The 11,802-nt window shown below is 48.4% G+C and overlaps 1 protein-coding gene across 1 annotated transcript; it reads left to right on the plus strand.

Moving 5' to 3' along the window:
• The first annotated feature begins 670 nt into the window (after nucleotides 1-670).
• Nucleotides 671-11,127, plus strand: ECRG4 (ECRG4 augurin precursor). The gene is made up of 4 exons (XM_027622881.2): nucleotides 671-907; nucleotides 4,674-4,721; nucleotides 6,715-6,872; nucleotides 10,767-11,127. The coding sequence occupies exons 1-4, from the start codon at nucleotides 829-831 to the stop codon at nucleotides 10,923-10,925; spliced, it is 444 nt and encodes a 147-aa protein (XP_027478682.1). The 5' UTR covers nucleotides 671-828; the 3' UTR covers nucleotides 10,926-11,127.
• The last annotated feature ends 675 nt before the right edge of the window (nucleotides 11,128-11,802 follow it).

The following is an 11,802-nucleotide window of genomic DNA, read 5'->3' on the forward strand; positions in this document are numbered from 1 at the left end:
TTCAGCTTGGTTTTCCTCCACCACGCCACACTGCCCAGTTAGTGTGTGCTCTGCGTTGGGGCAGGCCTGGTACGGCGGTGGCACTTCTGCGGTCTCACTGGGCCTCCCTTTAGTGTCTTCTAAGTGTGCATAGATTACGGGGCGCACAGAGGGGCCCATTTGTCCTGCGAACACCTACGGACTTCACCAGGTCCCTGGTTTCTGAAAGGCTTTTCTATCAGAGTAGTTTGGGGGGCGGGGTGCAGTTCTGAATCCAGACTATGGAGTCTTTCAAAATCTCACAAAACACAGCACCGCCAAAAGCATCTTTAAGCGCAGCGCCCGGAATGAAGGAAATTCCAAAGGCCACTTGAGAAGCCAAGGCAGGAGCAGGGCCCCGCGCCTGGGAGCGAGCGGGATGGGGAGGAAGGGCGGCGTTAGAGCGGAGGGGAAAGGGGAGACAGCGAGCAGTCCGCGAGCCAGGCCGGCCCGAGGGGAAGGCGGGAGAGAAACCTGAACTGGGCCCGGGTAGTCCATCTCCCCATCCCTTCCCCTGACCCCGGCGGCCCACAGTGGCCCTGGTGTCGCGCGCGTCCGTGGCCTTGGAGCGGAGGGGGCGGCGTCCCCGTGGGGCGCCGGCCGGGGTCGGGGTGGGGGGCGGGGGGCTCGGTGGCGCTCGGAGCGGTCGCTTGGCTCGCAGCCCGTTGGCTCGGCGCCCGGCCGGCAGGTCCCGCCCCGGCTGAGATGTAGGGAGCGCCGGCCTGCCTGCGCCCCTGTCCCCCCGCGCCCAGTCCTCTCGCGCGGCGGCTCGCGGTGCGCGCGTCTGCCTCCTGCCCTCCCGCTGCAGCCATGGCCGCCTCCTCCGCGCGGCCCACCGTGCTGGTCCTGACCGCGCTGGTACTGCTCCTGCTGCTGTGCCTGGGCCCAGGTAAGTGGGGCGACGGCAGGGCGCGGGAACGGAGATCGGTGATGGAGTGAGGGCGGAGGGACCCAACCCGAGCCCGGGCAAGTACCAAGGGGTGCTAGGGGTCTTGGGTTTTGCACTTGCACAAGTGGGAGTGGCGTGCTTGGGTCCGCAGAGTACTAGGGTCAAGAGCAGGGTCTCAGCGCTGCATGGTCACCTTGGGAAAGAATGAGGGCCAAGGTCCGAAGGAGGGGCAAGAAGTGTTTCGCACCTAATACAAGGGGCAAGGAGGTAATGGGAGCTATCAGCGGTGGGGGCCCTCCAGGACTGAGGGGAGCCCAAAAGCATCATTATGGAGATGCCCTTCCAGGCAATTCCCTAACGGAGTCAGGTTCCGGGTCTGCCAGACTGTGCCCAGGCCTCACATCCCAGATGGGGGAAATGCTCTTAAAGGAGAAATGCTTAACCTTCTGTGCTTCCTGGAGCCCTCAGGCAATCGGTTGAAAATTCCAGGTTTGTTCCCTATAAAATGAACATATTCATACACATCTCCAAAATGAAGTAGTTTGGAAGGGGTGCAGGCATCTGAACCCTGGGAGTCGACAGACCCCACCTGCCGGTTTTGTCCTGACCCTACTACCTTCCACTTGTAGGATCCTTTATGGTTCACCAGTGGCCTCATGCCTGCATGAGCACATTTGAGGCTCCCAGCTCTCCTGCTAAGGGCAGGGAGGCTTGAATCGCTTGCCCAAGACCAGGAGACTTGTACTCTTCCCCCTACAAAGTAGATGGCTAATGACCACTGAAGACACCCTTGATTGCTTTGCTTATTCAAAACAGGTATGGAAAAGCAAACTCTTTGGGAAAGGGAGGGAGGAAGCCTGCCTTAGGAGCCCTGAGGCCAAAGCCCCTGGTCGCCAGAACAGCGGGGGACCTGTTCCAGTGGGGAGAATTGCTCTCCTTCTAAGTTACAACCACAGGAGAGGTTAATATAAATTACGTGATTGATCTACCTCTCCTACTTTGTTCTTCCCATTTTCAGAAGCACATCTGAATAAAAGGAGTGAGCACCTACTATAAGCCATTCCTTTTCAGATTTGTATTTTATTTCATTCGTACCAAGAATGAGGTGAAAGGGTCAGTTAAAATATTATCATCATGGAGCTGGAATGTGAAAGTTCTTATGACATAAAATGAAATTCTTTATACATCAAGTCCCACAGGTGGCTCCTTACGACACCCAAAAACATTTAATGGAGAAAGAGATCATTCCTCTTTCTTGAGCAGTTTATTAATAGTTAGCCACTTCAAAGGGGGGCATCTTGAAATTCTACATCTGCTGGGAGATCTAATGTCAGGTTTAATAAACTCAGGAGTGCCTATTATCAGCCTAGAAATAGTGACTGATGATATTGGGGTAAAAAACAAATCCATACTATAGGAAAAAAATTCACAGCTATTCATTTGTTCATTTTTTTCTTCAAACAAATTTAGTGTGGTGTCTGATCACATGTATTAATATTTATTTATACTTCAGTGTGTAGTAATTGGCACAGTGGCAACATCAATAATTCATAATTTAGGATTTTTCTGTGCCTTTCCGTTGTACAGCTCAGATCTGGCGAGGCTTTCTTAGAACAGTAGTGACATATTTGCTGATAGAAATTGCAACAAGATTGCAAATGCCTGAATCCAATGTCTATTTCAACATCAGGCCATATTTCATTCATTTATTGTTAAGTGCTTTTACAGAGGCAAACAGATGGAGGGACGATACTTAATTCTGTGTGTGCCACGCTGTTGTTAGAAATGGACCAGTGTTAAGATATTAATGAATGCTAATATTTGTGCCAAGGCAAGTGTCTGTCTGCTTTGGCAAATGTGTTCATAGATTTCTTTATTGACTCTTAAGATTCGATGGGAAGTACAGCTTTTAAGTGTAGTCCCACTCCAGTCTAATTAAATAATCCTCTCAACAGGAGCCCCATGGGGTGCTCATCTCTGCTTATTTACTCTTGATGGAGAACTTCTTGGGGTGACTCACCCCATCTTTGGAGTGGCTGCCAAGTTTATGCCCTAATCTATGGCCCAGGGGTGTTTCTGGAAACCATTTGCTGACTCATTTTTTTTTTTTCCAAATTGTATTCCACTGTATCAGTTAACATAGTTTAAAATGTATGTATTATAAATATCCGTAATCAAATCATTTGAAGGCTTGGTAAATTTTTAACAAATCTTATACATTTTTAGTGAAAGTTACTAGTAATGCTTTACTGAGAAGTGCGATGTATTTTTATTTTTAATCCCTGTGCCCAATTTTGGAGTTGAGAGGGTTGTTGGTAATAAATTTATGATGTACAAAAAAAAAAAAAAATCCCTGGTTCTAGAGATTCTTCTCAACCATGCTTCCTGGCTGATGTACCTACTCTAAAGGCAGTTGGGTAGCGCTCAAATTCAGATGCCTACAGAGAGCTAATAGGTGAAATGGCTCTTTATGGACCATGGGGCATGCTGAGTGACTTGGGCCCAGAGGCATTCAAATTCAAATTTTGTAAACAGTGGGTATTGCTCTTCAAACATGTCTGCAGGTAAAGCTCAGCTGTGGGCAGCCAATTTGTGACCTTTGGCCACAAGTGTGGTTTTTTTCCCCCAAGTACATAGTATATTCTTTAAGCAGGGGGCAGTTCTTAATCTTATCTGGGTCCCAGACCCTTTTGGAAAGTCTGGCAAAAACTATGGCTCCTATTCCCAGAAAACTGTACCTTTGCTGATGCGAGCACAGGCCTTGGGGTCTGTCCATGGATGGGAAGGTTAAGGACCTGCCTAAAAAGGTGGACACCAGCCCCTCCATCTTGGGGCCAGACCAGCTCCTTATACCTGAACATGCCCTGGAGGCCGGGCTTTTCTCCCAGGAGCTATGGATATCCCTTCATGGAACAAGCCTTGTACCTACATGTAGCACTTAAGGTTATCAGAGGTGTCTGCAGGTCCTCACGCCAGTTCACCAGGAAGAGGAGGGTGTCCTACCAGGCCAGGCATGTTGTTTTCTGTTCAAATGTTTAGGCTGCTTAGAAATATTTTCAGAACTGAATAAAAATCACAGCAACTGGTACCAATATGGCCTAGTTGCAAGAGGAGCCAGATGAGTTACAGAACTGGGCTGGATTTTTAAGGAGCTAAGGTGCATTCTTTGGCTTGTGGCAGCGTAACTTCTTGGCGCCTGCCCACCTGTCTTCACATGGCCACCTTCTCTGTACCCTCTCCCTCTTCTCCAAAGATCCCAGCCATCAGATTCAGAGCCCAACTTAACATCCGGTGTGATATCACCTCCTTCACAGTTAACTGAGATTCTTGATTACGTCTGCAAATACTCTCTTGTCAAACAAGCTCACATTCAGAGGTTCTGGGTGGATATGAATTTGGGGGGACACTATTCCACTTACTCTATACCATGAAAAGGGAAAATTTGCAGGAAGGTACACATGCCAGGTGGCCGGGCCTCATAATAAGACACAAAGGGCTGAAAGAACAATGTCATTTCTCCTAGGTATTGCTCAAATCCTAATGCCCCTGGTCAGCCACGGTCATTGTCACCAGTCTGAGCCATGAGCAGCCTGAATTGTTTTTCCTGCATGACAGGGAACGTGGCAAACAGCAAAATTGTGAAACCGCCAGGTTACCAGATCGAGATGGGGGCACGCGGGGATTTTTTTCCAACTCTGATTCTTGCACTTGAGAAATTAAAGGGGGCGGTGCAACTCTGACATGATTTCTATGTCCATTCCATTAGGTGGCATAAGTGGGAATAAACTCAAGGTGCTGCTTCAAAAGCAGGAAGGTAAGGATACCCTGCATGGAGGAGGGCGGCATTCTTAATGGATCACAGGGAAAGGCGATGTTGAGTGTGTTCCCTGGGGTCTTGTGTTTGGAACATCGGAAGTGTTTACTCCTTGAAAGGTTGGCAGATCTGAAAGGCTTACTCTGTGGGTATGTGTGTGGTATTTTATTAGGTAAATATTATTGCCGGTAAATGTTTGAAGATTGTTTTTCTGAAAGCTGTCAGTGTGGACCCCAAAATAAAAGAAACAGTGTTACTGTGTTAATTTAATGCTGTGTATTTTAGAACCATGATACCCTTTGGAGCACATATCTAAATTTAAAGCATACCCTTTAGAGTACATAAAATGTCTGTTAGGGAGGTAGACTCTGAAGAGTACTGTTGTGGTATGCTATGTCCAGTTAGCCCTTGGGGGCAGGGTGGAACAGAAAAAACTGTTTTGTGACTAATACCTGTTGTGAGAAAATACTCCTATGATGAATGTGGTAGCCAGCAGCAAAATGTTATAGAAACACAACAAGCTGGGAGGCACACACGTCCTGGGCGCACCATAATCAGGTAGATCTGTTGGACCAATCATGTTGTCTTGTGAAGGCCATCTTCCCTTGGAACTGTCATCTTTGCCTGTAAAATGAAGAAGTTGTTTATCTCTTGGAAATGAGGAGTGTGGCCACATTTCTGATGTAGACCCTTGATCCCTTATTCTTCCCTCCCTGCCCCCCATCCAGTTGAAAGGGGATTCTGCCCATCTCAGTCTGCTCCCTGACCATGTGGAGCTCCATAGTGCTATTCACATGCTTCCCAGTCAGCCCTCCAGAGACCCCAGATGCTGGGCACTTGGGGCCCCTTGCAGGGGCAGGGGGCACCTGAGGGAGCTCCCAGCATCTTTCTCAGCATCTCCAGCCACTCACCAGGCCCTGACCAATCCCCGATCTCTGTGCCAGGCAGCCTGTTCCTCCAGGACACCCGGAGTCATGGAAGTTCTCAAAGGGACAGCCTGTCAGAGGTGGAAGAGAGCAACCACCAAGATAATCACGAGTCCTGGTGTACATTCTCAGCTTTTATTCAAATCAAGCCAAGATACACATATTGAGCACCTACTATGTACAAAAGAGTAGTAACAGGCCCTGAGAGAGACACAGATGAACAGGAAGTGAGGAAACACATCCATGGCTATTTATCCATGTGACCCAAGGAACACACTGAGCACTTCACTCCCATCATCCTTTGCAGCCTTCATAACAAGGGACTGCCAGTCCAGTTTTAATAGATGAGGGGGCCGAGAGCAGGGGCAGATGCAGGGACACAGCTGCTTCCCCTGAGCACAGCCCGCAGAAGTGGTGGCTTTTAAACAGTTGAGACCACAATGGGAAGACGTTGTTAAAGAAGCCAAGTGTTAAAGCAAGGGCCAGTACCTGTCAAGACTCAGTTGAATCGTTGATGACGTGTGAGGCCTGCAGAGGGTGGCCCAAGGTGGCCCGGTCTGCTCTGGCTCTCCAGGGTGAGAGCTTGCTATACTGCTGAGCTGGGCCTGGGCTCATTGTTCCAGCACTTTTTTCCTCGTGGTCTCCTAAGCAAGCATAGCACTCTCTGGCTTGCACATGCAAGGAACATACACTTGTGTGGCCTTAGACATCCAGTTGCTTCCTAAATGCTTAAGGGGTATGCCACCAGCCCCTGCCTGAGGCCTGGGGTCTAGGCCTCGTGAGTCGCTGCTGAGGATGGGCTACATCTTGTTTCTCCCCTGTGCCCTAGAAGTTGGGGGCTAGCCTGCACCCCTTGATATGGTTGCACCCAAATGGACAGCTTACTATCAAGGGACATGGAGACTGATGACAGGCGGCTGTATTTTATCACATGTGATGTAAGAGTGAAAATCAAAGCCATCTTAGGCAGGGTGAGCTTGGGGTTCGGGATATATACTAGTGATTTGCCCCGATAAGAAAAGAACTCATGCTTTGTGCTTTGGGGGTTGGGGAATCGATCCTTTTAGCACCTGCTCCGGCTAAGACTAAAGTAGCAGTGGACGAGAGCAAGGCCAAAGAATTCTTGAACAGCCTGAGGCGTCAGAAGCGGCAGTTGTGGGACCGGACTCGGCCCGAGGTCCAGCAGTGGTACCAGCAGTTCCTCTACATGGGTTTCGACGAAGCGGTGGGTAGTTCCTCCCGCCGGACACCTGGCTCCCCCCACAGCGGTGTGGTGGGGGCAGAGGCTTGGCTCAGGGAAAATTAGCCTTCGGAATTCACTCCAAAAAGGATGAGCCCCCATGATAGGCCAAGTGCTACCCAGGCGTTGGATAACATTTCTATCGGGATACAGGGACATCAGCTGGAATTTTACATCAGACCACATGCAAATGGGAATCTCTCCCAACATGACTGGGAAGTGGGATCCCAGAGAAAATGACCGGGGCTTAAATTCATCCCAGAATCCCATGTAACTTATCTGCACAGTTTTGCCTGGGTGTCTTTAAAATAACTCACAACCGGGGCACCTGGGTGGCTCAGTCAGTTAAGTGTCTGCCTTCAGCTTAGGTCATGATCCCAGGGTCCTGGTATCGAGCCCCACGTCGGGCTCTCTGCTCAGCAGGGAACCTGCTTCTCCCTCTCCCTCTGCCTGCCGCTCTGCCTACTTATTCTCTCTCTCTCTCAAATAAATAAAGTCTTTAAAGAAAAATAACTCACAACCTGTCCAAAACACATTTGTGGCTTTACCTCCCCAAAATGTCAGAAACAACAAGATCGAAACAAAGACCCATGAGGATAATGGGAAGAGACGAAAAGTGACTTTCTAAAGAGAGATGGGCTTTTGCAGATGTTTTCAGGAAGATCTGGCAATGCATTTTCAGGAAAAGATGGTTCCATTCCATTCATGTGTCCAGGCAGGGAGGTGAGTGGATGTATTCACTAAGTAAAGGAAAAAGAATGGTTACAATCACAGACTGTAGCTGGGGGCAGAGTTAAGGTCTCAGATTCCTGTGCATAGACACAAGTGTACAGAGTGACCAGCAGGGCGGCGCTAGCAGGAGTGCTGTATTGGAGGCTTGGCACCGCCTGGACAACGCTCAGCCTGCCACCCCAGCCAGAAGGGGGACGGGGACAGATGAAGGGCAGTATCTCCAAGCGGGCACAGCTGGAGAAGTACTTCTCCAAATGGCCCAAGATTTATACTGTGTGTAGAGGATGTATAAGACATTGCAATAGATGAAAAACAAAATTAAACTCTTTAGAAGCCTCATTTTTAATGGCTGCATAAAATGCAGTCATGTGGTTGGATTATAATTTCCTTCCCATTCCCAACCATTGGATATATTGGTTATTCTCTAATTATCTTTTTGCTACTCAAGTAAAATTTTTTTTTCCTGTGCAAAAAGCTAATCACATATATCCAGACTCCGCCAGGTAGGATTCTTTTTTTTTATTGTTATGTTAATCACCATATATTACATGATTTGTTTTGGTGTAGTGTTCCATGATTCATTGTTTGTGCATAACACCCAGTGCTCCATGCAGAACGTGCCCTCTTTAATACCCATCACCAGGCTAACCCATCCCCCTACCCTCCTCCCCTCTAGAAACCTCAGTTTGTTTTTCAGAGTCCATCATCTCTCCTGGTTCGTCTCCCCCCTGACTTACCCCCCTTCATTCTTCCTCTCCTGCTATCTTCTTCTTTTTCTTTTTTCTTAAAATATGTTGCGTTATTTGTTTCAGAAGTACAGATCTGTGATTCAACAGTCTTACACAATTCACAGCACTCACCATAGCACATACCCTCCCCAAAGTCTATCACCCAGCTACCCCATCCCTCCCACCCCCGACCACTCCAGCAACCCTCAGTTTGTTGCCAGGTAGGATTCTAAGCACTTGTGTGAATTAACTTACTTACAGTTGCAACAACCCAAACGACAGGTACTGTGATTCTCATCTTTGTGTGTAGTTTGTTCCGTACTTGGTATTGCATTCTTCCCAGGGGAGTGGCGGAGGCAAAAGGTAGAATCACTTGCGGGTCTTTGGGCAGTGTCAGATTGCACAATCCCAGAAGTCCCGTGGGAGAGCACCAGTTTTCTGGCATCTTCAGCATCACCTTGAATTCTCACTGAAAATTAAAAAAAAAAAAAAAGTACTTGCTTGAACATGAAAATGGCATGTCCTTGTAGTAATTTGCATTTCTTTGATGCAGTCCATGAAAATGGGTATTAAGAGTCTAATGTGGAGAAATGGCTAAAATAATGACTGGTGACAAAACCAGAATAAAGGTGAGGATCCGTAAGATTATAACTAAATATTCACAGAAAAGAGACGCCTGGATGGCTCAGTCAGTTAAGGGTCTGCCTTCGGCTCAGGTCATGATCCCAGGGTCCTGGGATCGAGCCCTGCATTGGGCTCCCTGCTCAGTGAGGAGCCTGCTTCTCCCCTCTCCCACTGCCCCTGCTTGTGCTCTGTCAAATAAATAAATTTAAAAAAAAATAAATATTCACAGAAGAGACTAGAAGGAAATACATCAAAATGGCCGTTGTGGTTGTCTTTGGCAGTGGAGTTATGATCCCCCTTTTTCTCTGTCCCACTCCCACGTATGGATTTGTAAAGTATGAATCTGTGTTATTTCTGTACTCACAAAACATTTTTTTAATTTCTTGAAAACCTTGATGTTTCAAGGTCTGAGGTTTGCCAAAACTTCAAACACGATTATAAAATGCAAAAAACCAAGGAGAAAGATGATTTCACGATGGGAAAAGCTGCGGTGTTGTGGGGAAAGCAAACATTCTCGCTTTCATGGCAGAGGCAGAGGGCGGGCTGAGCAGACGCCAGAGCCCCTGGGGCTCCACAAACAGAGGAGGGGCAGAGTGGTGCTCACCAGCGTGGTACAGGCTGACCCACTGCTCACCCGAAGTGGGTGGCCACAGAGAACACCATCATGGGCGAGGCTGGACCTTCCAGCCTCAGGGAGTGCTCAAATACCCATGTTCACTGGCAGTCTTATTAAATAGATTCCTGCGACCCAACCACCGGAAAATTCCATCCAGGCAGCGTGGAGGGGTGCCTGCGAACTTGCACTTTTAGCATCCTTAGAGATTTGGATGCGGGGGTGCACTGGCCACACTTTGAGAAAAATTGGACCCAAACTTTTAGATACCCTGCAACCCCCCTAGGTCATCCCTCTCTTGTCCCTACCTCTTTGGCCTCACACCAAACCTCTCCCCAAGTTGTCAGCATCGACACGTGTGAGCGCCCATCTACATTCATCTTGCACTTTCACTACCGACAAAGAATTAGTCTTTCCTTTAAGAGACGCATCGAGAGCAAAGGCCAGTTACCCCAGCTGTAAGCTTGAAAGTCCTTCTGTTCTCACTCCTTCAGTTCTTCCCCTCCCTTTTATTCCTGCTAACTGCAACTGTCTCTTTTCATGTGTCTCTCAGCAACTGTAGGCTTTGTGAAGGCAGGGAATCTGTCCGACTTGCCTGGGGTGGCCCTTCAGTGCCCAGCGCAGGGCTGACAGGCTGGGCCCATGGAATCAGCGTTTGTGGAATGAGCAAGTGCAGCCATGCAAGTTCTAGCCAACACCACGGGTATAAAAGGGTCACCACTGCAAGTACGTGTGGCTCTGCCATGCCAGGGTGGTGGTTGATTTCATTTATCAAGCATCTACTCTGTGCACTAGCACCAGGCACAGGACAGGACAAGGAGAGAAGGCAATGTCTGTAAGATGTGTGCAGTGCCTGGGGGTCAGGCCAAGCTATTGCTATCTTTGGGAGATGCCCATTTTATTTTCCAAAAAAGAGAAAAATATTTGAGTGTCGGGTATATTGAGAACTCATAGGGCAGAAGTTTTCAAGGGCCTGGATGTGTACTCCTTTGGGGACAATGGCTTTTATCAGTACTCTTTAGCTGGCTGTGTTGACTTCTGAGCACAGAATACCATCATGACAGGCGATTCTTGGGAAGAGTTGTTAGTCACTGAAGAAAAGCCATCACAGAGAAAAGCCAGGGATAAGATGTGGTCGAGGGGGAGTGCGTGTCCTTAAATCCGTTCCCTATTTTTCTCCAGAAATTTGAGGATGACGTCACTTATTGGCTAAACCGAGGTCGGAATGGGCACGACTACTATGATTACTACCAGCGTCACTATGACGAGGATGCAGCGGTTGGTCCCCAGAGTCCCCACAGCTTCAGGCACGGAGCCAGCGTCAACTACGATGACTACTGACCATCGCTCTGTGCTCCGTGCACCAGCCCCGGAAGTGACCCCTTCCCTGCCTCGCACCATGTGGCTGCTGCTGGGCTTGACTTCAGCAGATCTTTTCTACCCCCTTTCTGCGACCAGGAAGGAAGAGTTAAAGCAAATATCAATGCCTTTTGATATTTCATGCAAGAATCTGACAGTGCCTTCCATTAAAAAATAGAAATAAAAGCATTTTGTTAAAAACAAAAGTCTCAAGATTTCATTTGGATGGAAAGTAAGCTGGCCACGGTTTTCATTCCCTGGGTTTTCTCAAAGTCGAAGCCTCCTCCGAGAGGCGGCTCTCTGTCACTGGGAGCCTGCCGGGAATCCTAGCCGCCTCCCGGGGCAGACCATGGGACTGAGCAGGGGTCTGCGCTTTGTTAAAATAATGCCCACTCGAAATGCACGAGAGGAAACCAGCAAGAGAATCTGGTCAAAAATTATTTAAGGTTACAGACACGGTTTGGAGTATTCTAATCACTGCACAGGTGTTTGAGACCTTCTGGGCCCCAGGCCCTGAGCGAGAACTGGGCCAGTTTAATATGATCATGCAGGGAATGAAGGGTAATAGGAAAAGAGCTAATGTTTGTGTGAATTCAAGGCCTCACTTCTCTTAAAAAAAGTAAATCTTCGCCAATGAATTCAAGAAATATTTAAGAATATACTTACGGGGGCGCCTGGGTGGCTCAGTTGTTAAGTGTCTGCCTTTGGCTCAGGTCATGATCCCAGGGTCCAGGGATCGAGCCCCGCATGGGGCTCCCTGCTCTGCGGGAAGCCTGCTTCTCCCTCTCCCACTGCCCCTGCTTGTGTTCCCTCTCTCGCTGTCTCTCTGTCAAATAAATAAAATATTAAAAAAAATATA

Source organism: Zalophus californianus, chromosome 8 (genome assembly GCF_009762305.2).
Source record: "Zalophus californianus isolate mZalCal1 chromosome 8, mZalCal1.pri.v2, whole genome shotgun sequence".
In the NCBI taxonomy this organism is placed as follows: domain Eukaryota; kingdom Metazoa; phylum Chordata; class Mammalia; order Carnivora; family Otariidae; genus Zalophus; species Zalophus californianus.

Coding starts and splice junctions, on each gene's coding strand:
- ECRG4 (XM_027622881.2), top strand. CDS start 829: ATGGCCGCCTCCTCCGCGCGGCCCACCGTGCTGGTCCTGACCGCGCTG. Junction 908..4,673: donor GCTGCTGTGCCTGGGCCCAG/GTAAGTGGGGCG, acceptor CCATTCCATTAG/GTGGCATAAGTGGGAATAAA. Junction 6,873..10,766: donor ACATGGGTTTCGACGAAGCG/GTGGGTAGTTCC, acceptor ATTTTTCTCCAG/AAATTTGAGGATGACGTCAC.